General features: G+C 44.6%; 2 protein-coding genes across 3 annotated transcripts in view; one reads left to right on the top strand and one right to left on the bottom strand.

The window, feature by feature from the left end:
* Positions 1-23,100, top strand: part of LOC106562713 (endophilin-A3) — a 42,172-nt gene extending 19,072 nt beyond the window's left edge. The window contains exons 2-11 of one of the 2 annotated variants that reach the window (XM_014127701.3): positions 5,909-5,977; positions 8,929-9,001; positions 9,715-9,858; positions 11,081-11,214; positions 11,522-11,680; positions 15,803-15,906; positions 16,349-16,470; positions 16,678-16,716; positions 17,812-17,871; positions 18,275-23,100. In XM_014127701.3, the coding sequence (XP_013983176.1) occupies positions 5,909-5,977; positions 8,929-9,001; positions 9,715-9,858; positions 11,081-11,214; positions 11,522-11,680; positions 15,803-15,906; positions 16,349-16,470; positions 16,678-16,716; positions 17,812-17,871; positions 18,275-18,477 (1,107 nt within the window). In that variant the 3' untranslated portion in view covers positions 18,478-23,100. The remainder of the gene's footprint in view (positions 1-5,908; positions 5,978-8,928; positions 9,002-9,714; positions 9,859-11,080; positions 11,215-11,521; positions 11,681-15,802; positions 15,907-16,348; positions 16,471-16,677; positions 16,717-17,811; positions 17,872-18,274) is intronic. The other variant, XM_014127703.3, reaches the window with a different exon arrangement.
* A 189-nt stretch (positions 23,101-23,289) lies between these two features.
* LOC106562717 (gap junction delta-2 protein) lies at positions 23,290-25,508 on the bottom strand. The gene has a single exon (XM_014127712.3). It carries the CDS (start codon positions 25,214-25,216, stop codon positions 23,972-23,974), a length of 1,245 nt encoding a protein of 414 aa, XP_013983187.1. The 5' UTR covers positions 25,217-25,508; the 3' UTR covers positions 23,290-23,971.
* Between the last annotated feature and the right edge of the window lie 247 nt (positions 25,509-25,755).

Genomic DNA, 25,755 nt, shown 5'->3' on the forward strand with positions numbered 1-25,755 from the left:
CAAGCTGGTCTGAATCAGTGGTTGCCTTCCAAATGTCACCCTATTCCCTATTTAGTGCTCTACATTTGACCAGGGCCCAATAGGGTCTGGTTAAAAGCAGTGCATCCTATATAGGGAATAGGTTGCCATTTGGGATGCACACAGTCTCTGTACAAATTGTACAAATTCAACTGGGAGATTATCAGGTGTTATCGATGGCAGATAGTTTTGTGAACTCTGATCAGTTCAGTAACACTGGCCATGAAGAGCTACGGTTGTGCAGGCTTTTGTTCCAGCCATGCATTAACACACCTGATTCAACAAATCAAGACATTGATTTGGAGGCCAGTTCTGCCATATCTCTCTGGTTAGTGTCAAATCACTGAATCAGGAGGAGCCTGTCTGTCTGTCCTTCCATCTGTCTTATCTGTTATTAGCCAGTGCTGTGGCGTTGTGCCTGTGCCTTGTAAGACACATTAGCGCCGTTATATTTAGCCACCTGATGACAGTGTGGCATGCTGCTTTCTGTCCTCGCTAATTTGTGTGACATCACTCGTCATTCGCAGTGTTAGGGTGAAACCAGTCTACTTTTAGGAAAACGAAACACCAAGTTCAAGGTTTATTTCCCTGTAGTCGTTTCAGATAATGTTAGTGCTCTGAAGTGAAACCCAAAAAATGGTCTGTGAGGATGAGGGTGAGGAGAGTGCACTTCTCTGATAAAAGAGCATTTCACTGCTGGTTGATGTTCAGACTTTCAGCTACAGTACAGTCCTACACTGTTGCAGTTAGCAAGTGGAGGTTCTTCTGTAGCACTTGTTATAGTGAGACCTGGATTCAAATAATATTTGAAATCATTCCAAATACTTTAGCTGTTCTTTATTGAGCTTGCCTGGTGCGATGGAACCAATTGAAAAGTCCCAAAAGTGCAAACCTCTCCCACCAGGCTTTCACTAAAAGTATTACTGTTTCAAATAGCATTTGAACCCAGGTCTGCAGTAGACTACTCCATCCAGAAATAGGATGTCTGAGAAGCAAGGCTACACGCCAGACAGTACCTCTTAGAAAAAAAGGTGCTATCTAGAATCTTAAAGGGTTCTTCGGCTGTCCCATAGGAGAACCCATTGAAGAACCCTTTTTGTTCCAGGTAGAACCGTTTTGGGTTCCATGTAGAACCCTTTCTACAGAGGGTTCTACATGGAAGCCAAAAGGGTTCTACCTAGAACCAAAAAGGGCTATACCTAGAAAAAATGGTTCTCCTATGGGGACAGCCGAAGAACCCTTTTTTCTAAGTGTAACAATGTAGTCATTTCCTTCCCATTGTGTGGTAAGGAGTAAAGGCTATCACAATTTCCTCAGTCATGTAGATGTACAGAGAAAGGCATCTTGTGGCCTGTGTCGTCCAGCAGCTAGAGCCTCTGACCCCGGTACACATACTGTTTGTCAGAGTCGGCATGGGTTAGAATCTTAAGACAAAATACATTCTACACTTCTAGGATACCCAGCATCACCACGCATGTTATGCGGCGTACATTGTGGCGTACATAGTATTTGTTTGTATTTGACTGTGTAAGGTACAGTGCAGTGGAGGCTGCTGAGTGGAGGACTGCTCAAAATAATATCTGGGATGGAGTGAACGGAATGGTATCCAAAACGTGTGTTTGATGCCATTCCATTTGCTCCGTTCCAACCATTATTTTGAGCCGTCCTCCCCTCAGCAGCCTCCACTGGTACCGACTGCTTTATGTGTATGATGTTAACTTCAGTACCCTGTCCCATGGCTTAACTTACCCTGTCCCATGGCTTAACCTACCCTGTCCCATGACTTAACCTACCCTGCCCCATGACTTAACCTACCCTGTCCCATGGCTTAACTTACCCTGTCCCATGGCTTAATCTACCCTGTCCCATGGCTTAACTTACCCTGTCCCATGACTTAACCTACCCTGTCCCATGGCTTAACTTACCCTGTCCCATGACTTAACTTACCCTGTCCCTTGACTTAACTTACCCTGTCCCATGACTTAACCTACCCTGTCCCATGACTTAACTTACCCTGTCCCATGGCTTAACTTACCCTGTCCCATGACTTAACTTACCCTGTCCCATGGCTTAACTTACCCTGTCCCATGGTTTAACTTACCCTATCCCATGACTTAACCTACCCTGCCCCATGACTTAACCTACCCTGTCCCATGGCTTAACTTACCCTGTCCCATGGCTTAACTTACCCTGTCCCATGACTTAACTTACCCTGTCCCATGGCTTAACTTACCCTGTCCCATGGCTTAACTTACCCTGTCCCATGGCTTAACTTACCCTGTCCAATGACTTAACCTACCCTGTCCCATGGCTTAACCTACCCTGTCCCATGACTTAACTTACCCTGTCCCTTGACTTAACTTACCCTGTTCCATGACTTAACCTACCCTGTCCCATGACTTAACTTACCCTGTCCCATGGCTTAACCTACCCTGTCCCATGGCTTAACCTACCCTGTCCCATGGCTTAACCTACCCTGTCCCATGACTTAACCTACCCTGCCCCATGACTTAACCTACCCTGTCCCATGACTTAACCTACCCTGTCCCATGGCTTAACTTACCCTGTCCCATGGCTTAACCTACCCTGTCCCATGGCTTAACTTAACCTGTCCCATGGCTTAACCTACCCTGTCCCATGGCTTAACTTACCCTGTCCCATGACTTAACTTACCCTGTCCCTTGACTTAACCTACCCTGTCCCATGACTTAACCTACCCTGTCCCATGGCTTAACTTACCCTGTCCCATGACTTAACCTACCCTGTCCCATGGCTTAACTTACCCTGTCCCATGGTTTAACCCACCCTGTCCTATGGCTTAACTCACCCTGTCCCATGGCTTAACTCACCCTGTCCTATGGCTTAACTTACCCTGTCCCATGACTTAACCTAGCCTGTCCCATGGCTTAACTTACCCTGTCCCATGGCTTAACCCACCCTGTCCCATGGCTTAACATACCCTGTCCTATGGCTTAACTTACCCCATACCCAGAGTCATTTGTGCAAAGAGACCAGTTTTTTTGGACAAGCTATGTTTTCAAAACTAATGTTTACATGAATTCTGATTATATCCAGAAATACAGTATGTGTATATATCTTTGTTAGGAAGAATGCTATATTTCCGTTGATGGAGTGATGCTGAATGTAAAAAAATGTTTTACTTACCCCACTCTCCCTTAAATGTCTGTGTCCTTTCCATAAAACCTCCATTACACTGTTCTTATCAATAAAACCCATGTTACATCGAAGTTCCATCATCTGCTGTTCTAGGTGCTGTGTTCCACCTCCAGAGGTCAGGGGTCAGGTATATAGTGTCCTAGGTAGAAGTTGTCCTCAGGCTACAGTACTTACCCTCCTCATACCTATATCAGTGTCCGGTCTTCACAAAAAGGAGAGATGTAGAGAGAGTGTGGGAAGGTTTTTCCAGCTCTGTTGCCTCTCAACCTAAAATTATTTGACATGGTAGTACATTCACATGCTCCAACACACATCACCTCTATTGGATAGTGGCAAACGTAGAATTATTGGTTAGTGGCAAACGTAGACGTTGTCCTTTCCTCAGCCTACTAACCCTCCCTCCTTGCATGGCTAAGTTACAATTAGACATAAATTGAAGTTAGGATTCACCCCTTAGTGTCTTAGCAGAACAGAGTCAGAGGGATATTTCTGCAGTGATGCATACTGGTGTGTCTTGTCCTTTAGCAGTGCCTGGGTTTTTAAGCTCTCTGACCGGTCTTCAAGGAAATCAAATTTATGGACGTCTCACTGACTGGTGGTCTTCAGGGAGCTCAAAGTTCTGGGCTTCTCTCTGACTGGTCTTCAAGGAGCTCAGAGTTCTGGGCTTCTCTGACTAGTTTTCAGGGAGCTCAATGTTCTAGACTTCTCTCTGACTGGTCTTCACGGAGCTCAGAGTTCTGGGCTTCTCTGACTGGTTTTCAGGGAGCTCAATGTTCTAGACTTCTCTCTGACTGGTCTTCACGGAGCTCAGAGTTCTGGGCTTCTCTCTAACTGGTCTTCAGGGAGCTCAACGTTCTAGACTTCTCTCTGACTGGTCTTCAGGGAGCTCAAAGTTCTGGGCTTCTCTCTGACCTTCGTGGCTCAGCTGTTAGCCTACCTTTTAAGGAATTAGCCTACTGTACTGTACTGAATTTTAATCTTCTTATCACTGCCAAAGGAATGTTCTCTCTGCTTGAGAACTTAACTCCTTAGATTGACACCCAAGCTAACACATTTTGATTCCCACAACGTTATGGGGAAGTTGTTTTTCAAATAACCAAAGGAGAACTTTTAGGCAATGTTATGGGAACGTTCAGTGTTAGCTGGGACAGTCCTTCAAAACAAATGAGCCTGCCTGGTAGTGTCCCTGTCTGTTTGTGCTTTATTCCTCTGAGTGTGTTGTCATTCCCTGATTGATGACGTTTAATATGGGACCTATTTAGTACGTTGTCATGCCAAAGGTGTGCTGTATGACTTGACGATGATTAAAGAGTTGGCTGCATCATGTACAGTAGGAGACCACGCTAAAACCAAATGGTGAAACAGTTTCCTCTGGGGTTTGTAATCGGCTATCTATATTATTGTGTTTGTGCTTCCATAGCATGTATCTGCTACCAACCAACACATCTTTCTTTATAGAGTGATATATGGCACCACTTGAGCATGTTTTATGTAAATGGTTTCAGTTAAACACAGCCCATTAAGAATGACCATCTCTCGATCCAATTTGTGAACCATCAGACAAGGTACATGTAGATCACAGGAGGTTGGTGGCACCTTAATTTGGGAGGACGGGCTTGAGGTAATGGCTGGAGTAGAATGAGTGGAATGGTATCAACTACTATGTGTTTGATGCGGGTTCCATTTGCTCCGTTCCAGCCATTATTATGAGCCGTCCTCCCCTCAGCAGCCTCTTGTGATGTAGATTCAGACTGATACACTCTGACCTGCTGCAGGGGGGAGTAAGCAAGAGAAGTTGTGATTGCCTCTGCAGATGTCATCTCTCTGAAGGGCCCACACTGTTGAAATGAATGAGGGAGATAATGAAGGGAAAGGAGGGAGGGAATGATACAAGGTAAAAAGAGAGAAAGAGGGAGTGAAGAGGAGAGGTAGTGGATACAATGAATGAAGAGGCAGAGAGAGGGATGGATAGTGAAGAGGGTAAAGGAGAGAGAGGGAGAAAGATATAAAGAGAAGAGGAGAGGTAAAGGAGAAATGAAATGGAGAAAGAGCCAGAGAGAGAGAGAGATGAAACCTAATAGCCTGGTGATTATTACCTCTCTCTCTTCCAGACCTCTGAGCGTCACCAGAGTGCCACTGTGCTGTTCAATTCCATGAGGAGTTTACCAGTGTCATCATTACACACACACTGCCATTTCTCCCCCAGTATCCCTGATCTAATTTCTTTCTCACACACTATTCAATCTAATGACTGTTACTGCATGATAAATGTCTCTGTCTGTGTCAGTGAGAGCACATCAACAACAAGAAAAGTGATGATACTAAATCTCTCTCTTTCCTCTCGCTTACCCTCCCTACCCCTACCTCCATCCCCTCTCTCTCCTTCCATCCCCTCCCTCTCTCTCTCTCCATTCCCTCTCTCTCTTTCCCCCCACCTCTCTCATCTCCTCTACCCCCCTCTCTCTCTTTCTCTCTCTCTCTCTCTCTCTCTCTCTCTCTCTCTCTCTCTCTCTCTCTCTCTCTCCCCACCTCTTTCTCTCATCCCCTCTCCCTCTCTCCCTCTCTCTCTTTCCCCACCTATCTTTCTCTCTCTCTCTCCATCCCCTCTCCCTCTTTTATCTCTCTTTCTCTCCCCCTCCAACCTCTCCCTCTCTCTCTCTCTCTCTCTCTCTCTCTCCCCACCGCTCTCTCTCCCTCCCCTCCATCTCTATAGCTGTTGAGTGAGAAGATAAGTGGTGCTGAAGGGACAAAGCTGGATGAAGACTTCATGGAGATGGAGAGGGTAAGGATGACCGAGATGGCGCTATTAGCAACCCAAAACATCCTTGGAGAATACACAATGGCTGGCTCTGGGTTGTAGTGTCCCTAGGTACAGATCTAGGATCAGCTTCCCCTCTACCTATCCTAAACTTAACCATTAGTAGGGAAAATGCTAAACTGAACTCTACTCCCAATGGTTGCGTCCCAAATAGCAACCTATTCCCTATGTTGACCTGTTGACTACTGTTGACCTGAGCACTATGGGCCTTTTTTCAAAAGTAATGCACTTAATAGGAAATAGGGTGCCATTTGTGACTGAGACAATAACTACCAGACCTCAGGATGGATGCACTACTGCTCTTTTACTGTCCACGATGGTGTTCTTCTGTGGTCCTGGGAACTCACAGGGGTGCAGGCCTTTGTTCAAGCCCAGTACTGGGCACAGACTTCAGTTCAACGTCTAGTGTTGATTTACATTTGGTTGAGTTGTCAGCTACGTGAAATCAACGTAAAATATATATATATATATATACAGTTGATGTTGGAAGTTCACATACACTTAGGTTGGAGTCATTAAAACTCGTTTTTCAACCACTCCACCAATTTCTTGTAAACAAACTATAGTTTTGCAAGTCGGTTAGGACATCTACTTTGTGCATGACACAAGTCATTTTTCCAACAATTATTTACAGACAGATTATTTCACTTATAATTGTAATAAACTGGGTTTGGAGACGTAGTGGAGTCAGGCGCAGGACACAGGTTTGAGTGTAAACAGTCTAGTTTACTCAAAAAAAACACCAGCAAAATCTCCAACAGGAAACAACAGTGTGAGGAGAAACACCTCCAACAACCACTGACAACGAACAATCACAGACAAAACAGAAAGGTAAGCCAGAGGGTTAAATAAGGAACATAATAAGGGAATTGAAACCAGGTGCGTGTAATCAAGACCAAACAAAACGAAAAGGGAAACATGGATCAGTGGTGACTAGAAAGCCGGTGACGTCGACCGCCGAACGTCGCCCGAACAAGGAGAGGGGCCGACTTCGGCGGCAGTCGTGACAATAATTCACTGTATCACAATTCCAGTGGGTCAGAAGTTTACATACACTAAGTTGACTGTGCCTTTAAACAGCTTGGAAAATTCCAGAAAATGATGTCATGGCTTTAGAAGCTTCTGATAGGCTAATTGACATCATTTGAGTCAATTGGAGGTGTACCTGTGGATGTATTTCAAGGACTACCTTCAAAGTCAGTGCCTCTTTGCTTGACATCATGGGAAAATCTAAATAAATCAGCAAAGACCGCAGAAAAAAAATTGTAGACCCCCACAAGTCTGGTTCATCCTTGGGAGCAATTTCCAAACGCCTGAAGGTACCACGTTCATCTGTACAAACAATAGCACGCAAGTATAAACATCATGGGACCATGTAGCTGTCATACTGTTCAGGAAGGAGACACGTTCTGTCTCCTAGAGATGAACGTACTTTGTTGCGAAAAGTGCAAATCAATCCCAGAGCAACAGCAAAGGACCTTGTGAAGATGCTGGAGGAAACAGGTACAAAAGTATCTATATCCACAGTAGAACGAGTCCTATATCGACATAACCTGAAAGGCCGCTCAGAAAGGAAGACGCCACTGCTCCAAAACCGCCATAAAAAAGCCAGACTACGGTTTGCAACTGCACATGGGGACAAAGATCGTACTTTTTGGAGAAATGTCCTCTGGTCTGATAAAACAAAAATATAACTTTTTGACAATAATGACCATCGTTATGTTTGGAGGAAAAAGGGGGAGGCTTGCAAGACATTAGAACACCATCCCAACCGTGAAGCACGGGGGTGGCAGCATCATGTTGTGGGGGTGCTTTGCTGCAGGAGGGACTGGTGCACTTCACAAACTAGATGGCATCATGAGGAAGGAAAGTTATGTGGATATATTGAAGCAACATCTCAAGACATCAGTCAGGAAGTTAAAGCTTGGTCACAAATGGGTCTTCCAAATGGACAATGACCCCAAGCATACTCCCAAAGTTGTGGCAAAATGGCTTAAGGACAGCAAAGTCAAGGTATTGGAGTGGCCATCACAAAACCCTGACCTCAATCCCATAGAACATTTGTGGGCAGAACTGAAAAAGAGTGTGCGATCAAGGAGACCTACAAACCTGACTCAGTTACACCATCTCTGTCAGGAGGAATGGGCCAAAATTTACCCAACTTATTGTGGTAAGCTTGTGGAAGGCTACCCGAAACGTTTGACCCAAGTTAAGCAATTTAAAGGCAATGCTACCAAATACTAATTGAGTGTATGTAAACTTCTGACCCACTGGGAATGTGATGAAAGAAATAAAATCTGAAATAAATAATTGTCTCTACTATTATTCTGACATTTCACATTGTTAAAATAAAGTGGTGATCCTAACTGACCTAAGACAGGGATTTTTTACTTGGATTAAATGTCAGGAATTGTGAAAAACTAAGTTTAAATGTATTTGGCTAAGGTGTATGTAAATTTCCGACTTCAACTGTATATTCACCATGTCATTGGATTTGGGATAAATGTTGGGTGAAAAAAAGGCGAAATCCCCTTACGTTGATGATTTGGGGTAAAAGGACGTGGAAACAACGTTGATTCAACCAGTAATTGCCGAGTGGAAACACACCTGAATCAACCTATCATTGAGTGTTTAAGTGGTTGAGTCAGGTTCCTGCCGGGGGTGCAGGCTTTTGTTCCAGCTCAATACAAATACCTGATTCAACTTCTCAACTCACCATCAAGTGTTTGAGTTTTTGGATCGGCTGTGTTGGTACTGGGCTGAAACACAGACCTACAATGGGCTGGAAGGGTCTCCAGTAGAGGTCGACCTCTAGTCTCCAGGACCAAGGTGGAAGAACAGTTATCTTCTAGTAACCAATAAGTGCTGAAATAAAGACCATCTCTATTGAGCTAACATGATCGTCTTGTTTCTAGAAAATCGATGTCACCAACAAATCAGTGTTGGACCTCTTGACCAAAACAACAGAATACCTACAACCTAACCCAGGTGAGACAACACTTTACAGAATATTGACTAATGTTCAAAGTTGGTGAAGATGATATCTTTGAAGTTGGTGAAATAATGCAGAAGTTATAGAACTTTGCCTTGTAGGTGAATAGTTAGGATGGATGGAAGGATGGATGGATGGATGGATGGATAGAAGGGGTGGATGATGGAAGGAAGGAAGGAAGGAAGGAAGGAAGGAAGGAAGGAAGGAAGGAAGGAAGGAAGGAAGGAAGGAAGGAAGGATGGATGGATGGATGGATGGATGGATGGATGGATAGAAGGGGTGGATGGATGGAAGGGATAGATGGAAGGGGTAGATGGATGGATGGATGGATGGATGGATGGATGGATGGATGGATGGATGGAAGGGGTGGAGGATGGATGGATGGATGGATGGATGGATGGATGGATGGATGGATGGATGGATGGATGGAAGGGGTGGGTGGATGGATGGATGGAAGGGGTGGGTGGATGGATGGATGGATGGAAGGAGTAGATGAATGGAAGGGGTGGATGATGGAGGGAGGGATGAATGGATGGATGGATGGATGAAGGGATGGATGGATGGAAGGGATGGATGGATGGAGGATGTAAGGGGTGGATGGATGGATGAATGGATGGATGAAATCAAGTCAGCAGTGTGATGCAGGGTGGTATGCTGCTGGTGACAAACAAAACAAACACAAAACAAAGTGATCACTGTTTTGTTGTAGCTTCTAGAGCCAAGTTGGGGATGTTAAACACAGTGTCGAAGATGAGAGGACAGGTGAAGACCACAGGATACCCACAGACCGAGGGCCTACTAGGGGATTGTATGATGCGCTATGGACATGATCTGGGAGATCAGTCCTCCTTCGGTATGAATCACACACACGCACATTCAGCACACATACGTGTATACACACACACACACACACACACACGCTGTGCTATGTGAGGGCTGTGAGGAGCACGAGAGGAAGCCTTTGAAAAGCTTTTCATCCTAACCTGACTGTGCACACGCCCACCAACCCACACACACACACACACACACACACACACACACACACACACACACACACACACACACACACACACACACACACACACACCACACACACACACACACACACACACTGTGTGCAGCCAGCTAGTATGTACTGTGTTTCCGCCTGTGAAAACCTGTGGCTTTGTTGAGCTGCTTCCCGTCTCAACTCTGACACCTGGTGGGTACAAAACGTACTTACTCTGAACATGGGTTTTGATAATATCATTAGTATAGGCCCAGTTTCCCGGACACAAATTAAGGGTAGTTCTAGACTAAAGCCCATGTTCCCATCTTAGTGAAAGATTAAGGCCAGGAATGGAAGGTGTGCTATAGAGCAAATCACTTGACAGCCGACAATGCACCTTTTAAAGCAATTTGGAGATCACATTCATGATAAATGCTGCGAATGTTGGTTCAAGCATGAATAACCTTCAACCGTGTGCTGCTCTATGAATGAATCCCAGCCTAGACTTCATCTGTGTCTTGAAAACCAGACCTTAATATTCAATATAAACTTGAAACAGGCGTTACATTATCAAGTTATCAACTATCTAGAAACCAAATCATTATTTCTCAGTGATCTCGATTTTAACTTTGCAATTCCATTGAGTAATGCACACTGATATGGAATTCTATATAGAATTGCTAGCTAGTTAATTCATTTTTCCTGCATCACCTTCTTGCTGTAAGTTGTTAGTGACACATGAATTCAGTGAAAGTGACCCATGCGGGAATCAAACCCTCAACCCTGGTGTTTTGCTAGCACCTTACTCTCAAACCCACACACCATCAGAAACACCATGTTTCTGTTTCACATGTTTCGCTTGTATCTGACAGCAGGGTCGTATTATGTAAGTCGCTCTGGATAAGAGCGTCTGCTAAATGACTAAAATGTAAAATGTAAAAAAAAATGTTAAACCGTAGAAAAAGGTTTTGCAACAGAAAATGAAAGTGTTTCTTATTGGACAAGTTCGGGTAAGTCCCTCCCAGTTTTGGCCTGTTTCCTTCTGTTTGGTACCTTGTGAATACGACCCAGGCATTTTTGTCTGCAGGCGGTGCGTTGGTGGACATCGGTGAGGCCATGAGAAAGATGGCCGACGTGAAAGACTCTCTGGACATCAGTGTCAAACAAAACTTTATTGACCCACTGCAGAACTTACAGGACAAAGACCTCAAGGAGATCACGGTCAGTGGTATAATACATCTCAGTTTCCGTTAGCTTTCAGAACTCCATGTGTGCATCACAAATGGCACCCTGTTCCCTTTATAGTGAGCTACTTTTGACCAGGACCCATATGGGATGTGCATAAAAGTTGTATACTTGCAATTGTATTCACAAAGGTGATTTCACAATATGTTTAATTTGTATTAGTTATTTTAAATGTTTCATAAAGGTTTTGAGGAGGGCCGTTGTCAATTCCTCCTGGGAAGAGCCTCTGTACTGCCCCATATTGCCCCTTGTCAATCATCTCTCCTGATTGTTTTGTGTGCAGCATCACCTGAAGAAGCTGGAGGGGAGGCGGTTGGACTTTGACTATAAGAAGAAGCGTCAGGGGAAGGTGCCTGACGAGGAGATCCGTCAGGCGGTTGAGAAGTTTGAGGAGAGCAAAGAGCTGGCTGAGAGGAGCATGTTCAACTTCCTGGAGAACGATGTGAGTGAATAGTAGAGGCATACGCTACCTGTTGTAACGGTTCTCTCTCTCTCTTTCTCTCTCTCTTTCTCTCTCTCTTTCTCTCTCTCTTTCTCTCTCTCTGAAAAAGAGTGCCACCATGTGGTGGTCTGCAATAGAGGTGCCAGTTTCCATTATAGGTGCAACTGTCCAAGCGCCCCGGTTAGAGGATGGAGATGACCAGTAAGAGGCAGGGATACAATTCACACTTTATTTTCATACACACACACACACACACACACACACACACACACACACACACACACACACACACACACACACACACACACACACACACACACACACACACACACACACACACACACACACACAGCAAAGAGGAAGAGGAATAGAAACGTATCCTCTGTGGTACCTTGCGGTTGGATGCCAAGCTGTTACCTGTCGCCTCAACACAACTCACCCTGGACCCTTCCTACAAGGACAAGCCTCCACCCTGGACCCTTCCTACAAGGACAAGCCTCCACCCTGGACTTCCCAATCGTGTGTTAGTGCGTCACTGCGGTCTGTTTCCTAGTAGGCTGTCATTGTAAATAAGAATTTGTTCTTAACTGACTTGCCTAGTTAAATAAAGGTAATATATATATATATATATATATATATATATATATATATATATATAAAAATTGAGGTGGTGCAGAGTTCTTGTTCTTGTAGAAAGGGCCCAGTGTTGAGGTGGTGCAGAGTTCTTCTGACCTGTTATCTCTCTGCACCCCCTGTGTCCAACTAAAGAACAGGCTTGAATCGGTCTGTTACCTCACCAGATAGGACCTGTGATTGGCTGACCAGGTCAGCTGACTGTGTTCCCTGGCAACCTGGTCCCTAACAGGCCTAGTGGCCTCTGCTACTGGACAAAGGAGTCAGGCTGAGGTGGGGGATGGTAGCCTCTGCTGCAGCTGAAAGGTCACAGAGTTTGTCTGTATGTCCTAACCAGAGAGAGGGTTCAGTGAGGGTTTCATGATTAAAGGTATAGGGTTTTGTAAACACGTTCTCTCTCTGACTGTGACAACTCGCTGGAGCTCTGAGGCCTAAACACCCTGCTAGCAGAATCAATCAAGCAGCTTCTCCCTCAACGTCAGCAAGACAAAGGAGCTGGTCGTGGACTACAGGAAACAGAGAGCCGAGCACGCCCCCATTCACATCGACGGGGCTGTAGTGGAGCAGGTTGAGAGCTTCAAGTTCCTCGGTGTCCTCATCACTAAGGATCTATCATGGTCCAAACACACCCCCTCAGGAGGCTGAAAATATAAGGCATGGGCCCTCAGATCCTCAAAACGTTTTACAGCTGCACCATTGAGAGCATCTTGACTGGCTGCATCACCACTTGGTATGGCAACAGCTTGGCATCCAACCGCAAGGTACCACAGAGGGTAGTGCGGACGGCCCAGTACATCACTGGGGCCGAGCTCCCTGCCATCCAGGACCTCTATACCAGGCGGTGTCAGAGGAAGGCCCAACATTTTTTCAGACGCCAACCACCCAAAGGATACGCTGTTCTCTCTGCTACTGCATGTCAAGTGGTACCGATGCACCAAGTCTGGAACCAACAGGACCCTGAAGCCATAAGACTGATAAATAGTTAGTTAAATAGTTAACCAAATAGCTTTGACCCTTTTTGCACTAACGTTTTTGACTCATCACATACGCTGCTGCTACTGTTTATTATCTGTCACTTTATTCCTCGTTATATGTACCTATCTACCTCAATTAACTATTACCCCTGCACATCAACTCAGTACTGGTACCTCTTGTATATAGCCAAGTTATTACCTCATACCCCTGCACATCAACTCAGTACTGGTACCTCATATATAGACAAGTTATTACCTCATACCCCTGCACATCAACTCAGTACTGGTACCTCATATATAGACAAGTTATTACCTCATACCCCTGCACATCAACTCAGTACTGGTACCTCATATATAGACAAGTTATTACCTCATACCCCTGCACATCAACTCAGTACTGGTACCTCATATATAGACAAGTTATTACCTCATACCCCTGCACATCAACTCAGTACTGGTACCTCATATATAGACAAGTTATTACCTCATACCCCTGCACATCAACTCAGTACTGGTACCTCATATATAGACAAGTTATTACCTCATACCCCTGCACATCAACTCAGTACTGGTACCTCTTGTATATAGACAAGTTATTACCTCATACCCCTGCACATTGACTTGGTACTGGTACCTCTTGTATATAGACAAGTTATTACCTCATACCCCTGCACATCAACTCAGTACTGGTACCTCTTGTATATAGACAAGTTATTACCTCATACCCCTGCACATCAACTCAGTACTGGTACCTCATATATAGACAAGTTATTACCTCATACCCCTGCACATCAACTCAGTACTGGTACCTCATATATAGACAAGTTATTACCTCATACCCCTGCACATCAACTCAGTACTGGTACCTCATATATAGACAAGTTATTACCTCATACCCCTGCACATCAACTCAGTACTGGTACCTCATATATAGACAAGTTATTACCTCATACCCCTGCACATCAACTCAGTACTGGTACCTCATATATAGACAAGTTATTACCTCATACCCCTGCACATCAACTCAGTACTGGTACCTCTTGTATATAGACAAGTTATTACCTCATACCCCTGCACATTGACTTGGTACTGGTACCTCTTGTATATAGACAAGTTATTACCTCATACCCCTGCACATCAACTCAGTACTGGTACCTCTTGTATATAGACAAGTTATTACCTCATACCCCTGCACATCAACTCAGTACTGGTACCTCATATATAGACAAGTTATTACCTCATACCCCTGCACATCAACTCAGTACTGGTACCTCATATATAGACAAGTTATTACCTCATACCCCTGCACATCAACTCAGTACTGGTACCTCTTGAATATAGACAAGTTATTACCTCATACCCCTGCACATCAACTCAGTACTGGTACCTCATATATAGACAAGTTATTACCTCATACCCCTGCACATCAACTCAGTACTGGTACCTCATATATAGACAAGTTATTACCTCATACCCCTGCACATCAACTCAGTACTGGTACCTCATATATAGACAAGTTATTACCTCATACCCCTGCACATCAACTCAGTACTGGTACCTCATATATAGACAAGTTATTACCTCATACCCCTGCACATCAACTCAGTACTGGTACCTCATATATAGACAAGTTATTGTTACTCATTATGTATCTATTATTACTTTTATTATTACACGTTTTACTTTTCTATTATTTCTCTATTTTCTTTCCCATCAGAAAGCATTTCACTGTTAGTCCACACCTGTTGTTTACGAAGCATGAAAAAATACAATAGGATTTGAATCAATCAATCAGTTGTATATCCCGTATTGACAACAACAGTTGTATATCCCGTATTGACAACAACAGTTGTATATCCCGTATTGACAACAACAGTTGTATATCCCGTATTGACAACAACAGTTGTATATCCCGTATTGACAACAACAGTTGTATATCCCGTATTGACAACAACAGTTGTATATCCCATATTGACAACAACAGTTGTATATCCCGTATTGACAACAACAGTTGTATATCCCGTATTGACAACAACAGTTGTATATCCCGTATTGACAACAACAGTTGTATATCCCGTATTGACAACAACAGTTGTATATCCCGTATTGACAACAACAGTTGTATATCCCGTATTGACAACAACAGTTGTATATCCCGTATTGACAACAACAGTTGTATATCCCGTATTGACAACAACAGTTGTATATCCCGTATTGACAACAACAGTTGTATATCCCGTATTGACAACAACAGTTGTATATCCCGTATTGACAACAACAGTTGTATATCCCGTATTGACAACAACAGTTGTATATCCCGTATTGACAACAACAGTTGTATATCCCGTATTGACAACAACAGTTGTATATCCCGTATTGACAACAATAGTTGTCACAAAGTGCAGCACTTTACAGTACAATCACAATGTCAATCTTACCAAGAAATAGTTTTCTTCATACAAGATAAAAAGTGCTTGATAAGATGGATAATATTCTTGTGTTGTGTGTTTGGTAGGTGGAGCAGGTGAGTCAGCTGTCAGCGTTGGTTGAAGCAGCGTTAGACTACCACCGTCAGTCCTTGGAGATCCTAGAAGACCTCAACACCCAACTACAAAACAGGCAACTAACTAACTACAGCTATCACACTCCACAGTCCCTAAACAGCCTGCCTCCTCGTCTCCTTCCCTTATTCTGCACTGATGTGAAAGACCTGGACACGTGAAAGCAACTCCCTAGTGAGCATCCACCATTTTGCTTTCACCTTTTCAGTTGTCAATTCAGTAATTCTGATTCAACTTGAAATTCACTGCCTGAATTAAAAAATCATCCTCAGTTCACATTCTAATTGCAAAAATTGAAAACCAAATTGAAGGAAAACCAACCATTTGAAGGAAACAGGACAAGGACAGGAGGACTCCACTTTAGACTCTGCAGCCAGTAATGTACACATGTTGTTGGGCCACAGTGGATAATATCATAATGTCTCTCACAGGATATCCTCAGCAAGTAATGTACACATGTTGTTGGGCCACAGTGGATAATATCATAATGCCTCTCACAGGATATCCTCAGCCAGCAGTCGACCGAAGAGAGAATTTAAACCAAAGTCCATCATGAGCAGCATTGAGACCATAGACAACACTCAGCACAATGGATCATATAGCTCCTCACTCAAGTCCTCAGGTACTGTACTCTGTGTGTGTGTGTGTGTGTGTGTGTGTGTGTGTGTGTGTGTGTGTGTGTGTGTGTGTGTGTGTGTGTGTGTGTGTGTGTCAACTCTGCTCATATTTGTTTTGATCAACCCCATCAGTTTGTCCAAGTTATCCTTTCACCCATTGTTATTTTTCCCAAGTCATTAGTCATGTTATATGTTTCTGTGGTTCTTTGCAGACATCCAGATCAACCACACAGTAAATGGAAATGGGAAAAGTAGGTATACTTGGACTGATCACATCAAACAGGTGTCGCACCCATACATAGTCTTAAGAATGACTTATTCTGACTCTCTAGAGATAATCTGAGGCAAATCAAAACTCCTGTGACGTCATGATCATTTTTAGCCAAATAATAACTTGCTAGTTCTCTGGCTTCATCAATGTGACTTTTAAAAAGCTATTTTCTGCCCTCTTGTGGTTAGAGGGTGTAACAACCTCCATGAAAATTGCTCTGGGTTAAACCATTAGTGGGAAAAATGCAAAACGGACCCAGGATCAGCGTCTAAGGTCAACTTCCCCCTACACCGCTAAGAGCCTTTACAAATAGCACACTGAAAAGATCACATCTGTAATAGGTTTAAAAGATTAAGATAAAAGCTGTTATCCCCTCAGATTAAAGTTTATCAGTCAGTTTATTTTTGTGATATCCAATTGGTAGTTACAGTCTTGTCCCATCGCTGCAACTCCTGTACGGACTCGGGAGACCCCGCCAAGCCTCACTGCTTCTTGACACACTGCTCGCTTAACCCGGATGCCAGCCGCACCAACGTGTCGGAGGAAACACTGTACAGCTGGCGACCGAAGTCAGCGTGCATGCGCCTGGCCAGCCACAAGGAGTTGCTAGAGCGCGATGGGACAATGACATCCCGTCCGGCCAAACCCTCCCCTAACCCGGACGACGATGGGCCAATTGTGCGCTGCCTCATGGGTCTCCCAGTCGCGGCCGGCTGCAACACAGCCTGGGATCAAACCCGGGTCTGTAGTGACGCCTCCAGCACTGCGATGCAGTGCGCCACTCGGGAGGCGTCAGTCAATTTATTATTCATTCATCAGATATTGGTTGCTGTTTCAACCATGGCAGGAATCATCATGTCATGAGTAGGGTAGGGTCGCAAAATTCATGTAAATTTCAACCAAAAAATCGTGTTGGAAGATTCCTGGAATCAGGATTGAAAAAGCAGTACATCCGGGGGTCCTCCTTTGAGGATTTCTGGAAAAACTGGGAATTTTAGGAAAGTTACAGGCATTGTGTTTGTTGGTGTTTGTCTCATCTTCCATCTCCATATTTCTCCATCCATCTCTCACCCAGCTGATCCCTTCACCACCGTTCCTCTGTCCTGGCCAGAGAGTCCCACTTTCAACGGCCACCGTGAGTAACACACACACACACACACACACACACACACACACACACACACACACCCCCCTCATACCTTGGTCCAACAACAACCCAGTCTACTGTAACTGTCCTCTACTCCTCCATACTGTCACTATCACACCACTGTCTGTTTGTCTTAATGTGTTGGATTTGTTTTGCTGCACCAACCCACATCAGATCCTTATCAGAGGAAGATACACTCCTGGGAACAGAAGACGATACATGCTGGTGTTTGACAGTTCTCTATTATTCTCCCTTTTCTCCTACCCCCATCCCCCTCTCCTTCCCTCTCCCCCTTCACCTCTTCTCCTCCCTCCCTCACCCCTTATCCTCCCTCTCCCCCCCACTCCTTCTCCTCCCTCTCCCCCCCACCCCTTCTTCTCCCTCCCTCCAGAATCGGAGGTGCTGGACCAGCCGTGTGCCAGGTCCCTGTATGACTTTGAGCCAGAGAACGATGGCGAACTGGGCTTTAAGGAGGGTGACATCATCATCCTCACCAACCAGATAGATGACAACTGGTACGAAGGCATGATAAACGGAGACTCTGGCTTCTTCCCAATCAACTATGTGGAGGTTATCGTACCCCTGCCCCAGTGAGACAGGAACGGACAGGACACCACCCAATCAGGGACCAATCTCCAGAGCCCAACCTCCTCACAGCCGCCCCTAGTCCCTACACCCTATGCACCTGTGGAGATCTGAGAGGATTTTGTTATTTTGATCTGAGAGCTATTTCCATATACAGTGGGGCAAAAAAGTATTTAGTCAGCCACCAATTGTGCAAGTTCTCCCACTTAAAAAGATGAGAGGCCTGTAATTTTCATCATAGGTACACTTCAACTATGACAGACAAAATGAGAAAAAGAAATCCAGAAAATCACATTGTAGGATTTTTTATGAATTTATTTGCAAATTATGGTGGAAAATAAGTATTTGGTCAATAACAAAAGTTTATCTCAATACTTTGTTATATACCCTTTGTTGGCAATGACACAGGTCAAACGTTTTCTGTAAGTCTTCACAAGGTTTTCACACACTGTTGCTGGTATTTTGGCCCATTCCTCCATGCAGATCTCCTCTAGAGCAGTGATGTTTTGGGGCTGTCGCTGGACAACACGGACTTTCAACTCCCTCCAAAGATTTTCTATGGGGTTGAGATCTGGAGACTGGCTAGGCCACTCCAGGACCTTGAAATGCTTCTTACGAAGCCACTCCTTCGTTGCCCGGGCGATGTGTTTGGGATCATTGTCATGCTGAAAGACCCAGCCACGTTTCATCTTCAATGCCCTTGCTGATGGAAGGAGGTTTTCACTCAATATCTCACGATACATGGCCCCATTCATTCTTTCCTTTACACGGATCAGTCGTCCTGGTCCCTTTGCAGAAAAACAGCCCCAAAGCATGATGTTTCCACCCCCATGCTTCACAGTAGGTATGGTGTTCTTTGGATGCAACTAAGCATTCTTTGTCCTCCAAACACGACAAGTTGAGTTTTTACCAAAAAGTTCTATTTTGGTTTAATCTGACCATATGATATTCTCCCAATCCTCTTCTGGATCATCCAAATGCTCTCTAGCAAACTTCAGACGGGCCTGGACATGTACTGGCTTAAGCAGGGGGACACGTCTGGCACTGCAGGATTTGAGTCCCTGGCGGCGTAGTGTGTTACTGATGGTAGGCTTTGTTACTTTGGTCCCAGCTCTCTGCAGGTCATTCACTAGGACCCCCGTGTGCTTCTGGGATTTTTGCTCACCGTTCTTGTGATCATTTTGACCCCACGGGGTGAGATCTTGCGTGGAGCCCCAGATCGAGGGAGATTATCAGTGGTCTTGTATGTTTTCCATTTCCTAATAATTGCTCCCACAGTTGATTTCTTCAAACCAAGCTGCTTACCTATTGCAGATTCAGTCTTCCCAGCCTGGTGCAGGTCTACAATTTTGTTTCTGGTGTCCTTTGACAGCTCTTTGGTCTTGGCCATAGTGGAGTTTGGAGTGTGACTGTTTGAGGTTGTGGACAGGTGTCTTTTATACTGATAACAAGTTCAAACAGGTGCCATTAATACAGGTAACGAGTGGAGGACAGAGGAGCCTCTTAAAGAAGAAGTTACAGGTCTGTGAGAGCCAGAAATCTTGCTTGTTTGTAGGTGACCAAATACTTATTTTCCACCATAATTTGCAAATAAATTCATAAAAAATCCTACAATGTGATTTTCTGGATTTTTTTCTTCTCATTTTGTCTGTCATAGTTGACGTGGACCTATGATGAAAATTACAGGCCTCTCTCATCTTTGGAAGTGGGAGAACTTGCACAATTGGTGGCTGACTAAATACTTTTTTGCCCCACTGTAGATTGCACCGGTCGAATCCGCTCAGATCTCCACAGGTGCGTAGGGCGCAGGGTCTTGGGGTCGATTTGGGATTATACACAGTGTCCATTTCATCAGACTTCAACCCCCACCCTCAAGCCTCCAGTCATCAACCCCCAGCCTCCAGTCCCTACCCGTACACTCTCAGCCTTAGAAACACAGTACTGAATCCCAAATCGACCCTATACCCTAGACACTTTTGTAGATCTGAAAAGATTGGACAGGTATAAGGAAGGAAGTGGACATTCTAAGCAGTCTATCAGAAGACAGAGTGAAGCAAATCTGATCTTGTTAATACCAATCCTTTAAGAGCAATAGGAGTGTGTAGGGGTTAGAGGGGATATGGGTTTATTTGGGATTTCATCACAACTCTCAGCACAAAAACTCTCAGCACAACAACTCCTAGCACAACAACTCCTAGCACAAACCTATGTCTAATTTATTGTCAAAGCTACATGTAATCCCTAGTCCAAGACTACAACCCTCCAATACCCCAGCACCCACACAGCCCCTAACCCAAACCACAAACTCCATGAAATCGTCATATGAAATTGATCACAACACACTTCATCAATGTCCTCCTCAGATGACGACGCCTTGCTTTTCGCCACAGACATTTAATAAGTGTACTACTTTTCTCTTTGTCTTTTACAATATTTATTTTCTACATTGTTCTTTTCATTGTTTGTGAAATGTGAAAATTAGGGTTCCTCCCCCAAACAGTGTTCCATTTGGAGCAGCTACAGGTGACGCCATCAGACAAGACGACTAAAATAATCACCTGAAAATTGCTGTGTAACAGAAACCACTTATGGTTTGAAATATTTTCTGGTTGTAAACTGAAGAAAGTCATTCCAGGTTATCAAAGATGATGCTTTTCTCATGATCTGCCACCATGAGAAAACAAAATGGAGTCTCCTGGAAAAATCCACATTGCTACTGTGCATCTCTGTTTGGTTAGGGTTTTCCTGTGTAACTCTTCTTCAAGTGTTGATGTTGAGTTAGGAGTGGTCTTTTTGTTCCTTTTCTCTGCTGTTATCTGTAGGGCCAGGAGTTATGCCTGACCATGTTACCTGACCAAGACGAACTCTAGTCCCTAGTTCTAGGTTATTATAGGCTTTAACATGTGTCCAGAGTTGTTCCTGTTGTCTGTCTCTCTGTACCTCCGTCTGCCTGCCTGCCTGTCTGCCTGTTGTGCTCTTAAGTGTTATCCCAAACACATATTTTTAAACTGTAAGGAACTGATTTTACAACTCTGAATGTCCCTCTCTCTCTCTGTGTTTACATGGTCTGGTCTTACTGTGACGTAAAGACTCCTCTAAGGACTGTACCACTGTTCTGTGTCAGATGGGGGTGAATGCCTTGACCCACTTGGACCGTTTAAGTGCTTTTTAAAATGTTAAAAAGCTTTAGACCCAAACGCGCACCTCCGGACATGCACATACTGTATGTTTTCTAGTTTCTCCTCAAGCACTGCACTTTCTATGTCCTTCACCATGAGAGGAAATATCTATATCACATCAGTACCGTCTGTTAAGTTATCGCCATGGTGAATATATAGGTTGATATGGACCACAATATGTACTGTATGTGATGAAACAGTTTGTCTGCCATGTAACATCAGACCACCATTGTAGATTGAATGAAGTCTCAAAATTATACACATTAAAGGCATACTCTGTCACTTTTCTTTCCCCTGTGGTAGCGCCACAAAGTACTTACACACTCGAAACCAAACACACAAACAAAAACTAACATTGTTTGATTCACATCAGTCAGCCTCTTCTTTGTCTTTGTACTTTGCACTTGCGAAGACTCTCAAGCCTCCAAAACAAACAAGTGTTATCTAAGGCCTCACAGGTGACCAGAAATAGAAGCAATGAAGTGTGCCTTTAATGAGATATGCCTGTCTAGTATCATGTCTGAAGTCTGATAACCCTGGGCTTATTTAGGAAGTGCAGCATTGCTCTGACCTGACCTTCTAATTGACACGTCTCTTTAGCCTGATAGTTGCTTTTTAACTGCCAATAGCCTCTCTCTCTCTGCTGAGAATGGAATTTATCAGAGCCCTATAATAAGTATTATGTACTGTGTATATATAGCTCTGGATTTTATATGTTCACCATTCAACAGAATGGATAACTCCATATTGATTGAACAACAATGCCATAACTGAATCATAATCATGTATGGCCATTTGTTTTCCTTTTTCATTTAGAAAAACAGTATTTAAAAAGCCACGAGTTTGTGGCCATTCCCTTTACCCAAAAGTCTGGATTGGATATTTCTACCAAAATACACTTAAAGATTCTTAAGCATCTTCTTTCTCTAAGTATAACGATGTTCTGGACCAACTACACTAACTAAACAACAGGGGAAATATAGGACCATGTCCAAAGGTGTCTAAAGGTAATACACACTGTTTTCATAATGCTAGTGAATATGGAAAACCCCTGTTTGCATGATTTGAAAAGAAAGACTGTAGCCATGGATTTGATTGTGAGAGAGAAAACAGATTCTGTCTGATGATTGACAGTGTGTGTGTCCGTCCCATTTGGGACAAAGCCACTGTGTGATGACTGAGATGACACTTCCCCAACACTACAGCTGGACTATATGTCCATGTCCACTGTTAACGCTCTCTTTGCTCTACTTAACCAGCTCTGAAACCACTCTGTTCAGTGTCACTTCACCCCAAAGTTAGTCAATGGAAACTGGCTGTACATACTTCATGACCTCCTTTTTGTATTTTATTTCTGTAACATAATCTATATAAAATGTGTTTTATTGATGTTGTAAATGAATATATTAATACGTACTGTATATTGCGTAAATAAATGAAAAGCAAATACTGAGCCATCTTTGATGTTGTTTTAAAATTGTTTAAAAACTTTAAACACGTTTGCCTTTTTAGTATTTATTTGTTCCTACCATACACAGCACAGCTCCAGTATGCAGGTGTCTCCATACCTTAGCAGGTTGGGCTCAGTTCCATTCGAACGACCAACCCAGTGAATGAAAAACTTTTTAAAAATCCTCATAAGTATTGAAAGTGATGGACAATGAATTCCTTTCCTGAATAGACTTGAGTGGAAATGGAATTTACTTCAGCCCTTCCATAGCTTTCAATTGAAATATACAAATGATATAAATAGCCCTCATAATTGAGGGCTCAGAGCCCTGCTACGAAGTAACATTTTCCACATATAGGACAATTGACACGCATAGAACTGACCTTGGTACAGTACAACATTGGTGGAAAATGTACATTTTCATCCTTTTAGTGGATTTCAGGTTTTAAGACTCACCAAGTATATAATGTCTATAGACCAGTGATTCCCAAATGGCAGGTGAGGGCTGAAATCTTTTGGGTTGTGGCTGAAACGACTTGTTCTATTCTAGCTTTAGTCCAAAATTTTGAGTCAGTCAAAATGTGTCACTATTCCTAAAGGTTTTTGTGCGTCATAAATGCTTGAGAACCACAGTTGAAAACAGCACAGTGCTGAGGGAAGCTTGGTAAAATGTTCACTCAAATCCACACCTCAGACACTCAGGTACTCTGTTTGGTGTATTTTCTCAATTTTCTTGGGAAACAGCATTACCAGTGATGAGTACCACAGTATATCTGTATGGACTTGCAAATACAGCGTTCTGTAACATAAGTTATTCCCTAGTAGCTGTCATGGAATAATTCCAAAGCACTATACAGCGTTTCAATTCTTTCATTCATATCCAGACCTCTGTACTGCGCAGCTTGGATTTCCAGCCCTCCCTCTTGCTCTTCAGAAGCTGTGTCTCTCCTCTCTGGAGCTCCTGGTTGTTGGGAAGCTGCAGCCCTGTCTCTATACCAGCATCAGGCTCCTTGTTAAATGGGGAACAGTTCCCAGCACAGGTCCAGTCAGGCCGGTGGTCGACTACCAGATCCAAGGTCGGTAGCAACGTCGTACTGGTGACATCCCTAAGGCTGAGAGACGACATCAGTGAGGGGCTGTCAGGAGCAAAAGTCTCAAAGGTTTCCTGCCCCCCTTTCTCTACCCCATAATTCCCCCATGATCCTCCCTCCCTGAGCCTCACTGAGTGTCTGATCTTCTTCCATCCTAGATGATTAAGCTCCAGAAGGTTGAGGAGGATGCAGAAGAGCCCCACGCAGAACATGAAGAGGAGGAAGATGGTTTTCTCTGTGGGCCGTGATACGTAGCAGTCCACGGGCTGCGTGCAGGGTGGGGCCTTGCATAAAAAGTGGACGGGCACCCGGAAGCCGAAGAGAAACCACTGGGCCATGACAAAGCCCACCTCCAGCAGAGCCCGGAAACACACATGGAACACGTAGTACTTGGAGAGGACGCCTCCGGTTCCTCCTCCACCTCCAGGACCCCCCGGTGCATCGTAGTGACTATTCCTGTAGACGCGAGCCCTGGCCTGGGTTAGAGACGTGGCGGTGGTGGCTGTAGTGGTGGCAGCTCCCTTTAGGAGGCTCTGACTCTGGGCAGTGATTCCCTCCAAGACATTGGCCAAGCTGTGACCTAAGTGCCGGTGCGAATGAATGGAGCAGCTATCCGAGTCGCAGCTCCGGTTGAATGCCTCTCGACCTCCATCCTTTCCCCCGTCTCGAGGCAAGTCCCTTGGGTTAACCCCCTGGCCCTGCCCGCTGTGTCCCTGCGGAAGCTTCGACAGATTATGCCACGTATATATGATAAAACAGAGAGACGGAGTCGAGACGCTGATGATGTGGAAGACCCAGAAGCGTGGCTGTGAGATGGGCGCGAAGGCATCATAGCAGACTGTGGCGCAGCCCGGCTGCAGGGTGTTGCACACAAACATCTCCTGCTCGTCGGCGTACACGTCCTCAGTCGCCACGGCAATGATGAGGAGGCGAAAGATCACCATGACGGTGAGCCAGAGGCGTCCAATCATGGTGGAGTGCTGGTGGACGGAGTCCAGGAGACGTTTGAGGAGCGTCCACTCCGTCATAATGGCGGCCGATGGCCGTCTTCCTCTCAGAAAGACAAGAGGATTCTAATACAGTGGAACACAGCGGTCTAGGAGCACAGCGGTCTAGGAACACAACGGTCTAGGAACACAGCGGTCTAGGAACACAGCGGTCTAGGAACACAGCGACTAGGAACACAACGGTCTATGAACACAGCGGTCTAGGAGCACAGCGGTCTAGGAGCACAACGGTCTAGGAACACAGCGAACTAGGAGCACAGCGGTCTAGGAGCACAGCGGTCTAGGAACACAGCGGGCTAGGAGCACAGCGGTCTAGGAACACAGCGGTCTAGGAACACAGCGGTCTAGAAGCACAGCGGTCTAGGAACACAGCGGGCTAGGAACACAACGGTCTAAGAGCACAGCGGTCTAGGAACACAGCGGTCTAGGAACACAGCGGTCTAGAAGCACAACGGTCTAGGAACACAGCGGTCTAGGAACACAGCGGTCTCATCCCCACCTCCATGCTCTTCCTTGGTTTTAGATCAGATATGGCACTGGATCCACTCTTCTTCTGGATG

The sequence above is a fragment of the Salmo salar genome, chromosome 11, assembly GCF_965601325.2.
Source record: "Salmo salar chromosome 11, fSalSal1, whole genome shotgun sequence".
In the NCBI taxonomy this organism is placed as follows: domain Eukaryota; kingdom Metazoa; phylum Chordata; class Actinopteri; order Salmoniformes; family Salmonidae; genus Salmo; species Salmo salar.

What these genes read in the sequence shown, in the direction of transcription:
- LOC106562717 (XM_014127712.3), bottom strand. Translation starts at nt 25,216, where the DNA reads ATGACGGAGTGGACGCTCCTCAAACGTCTCCTGGACTCCGTCCACCAG.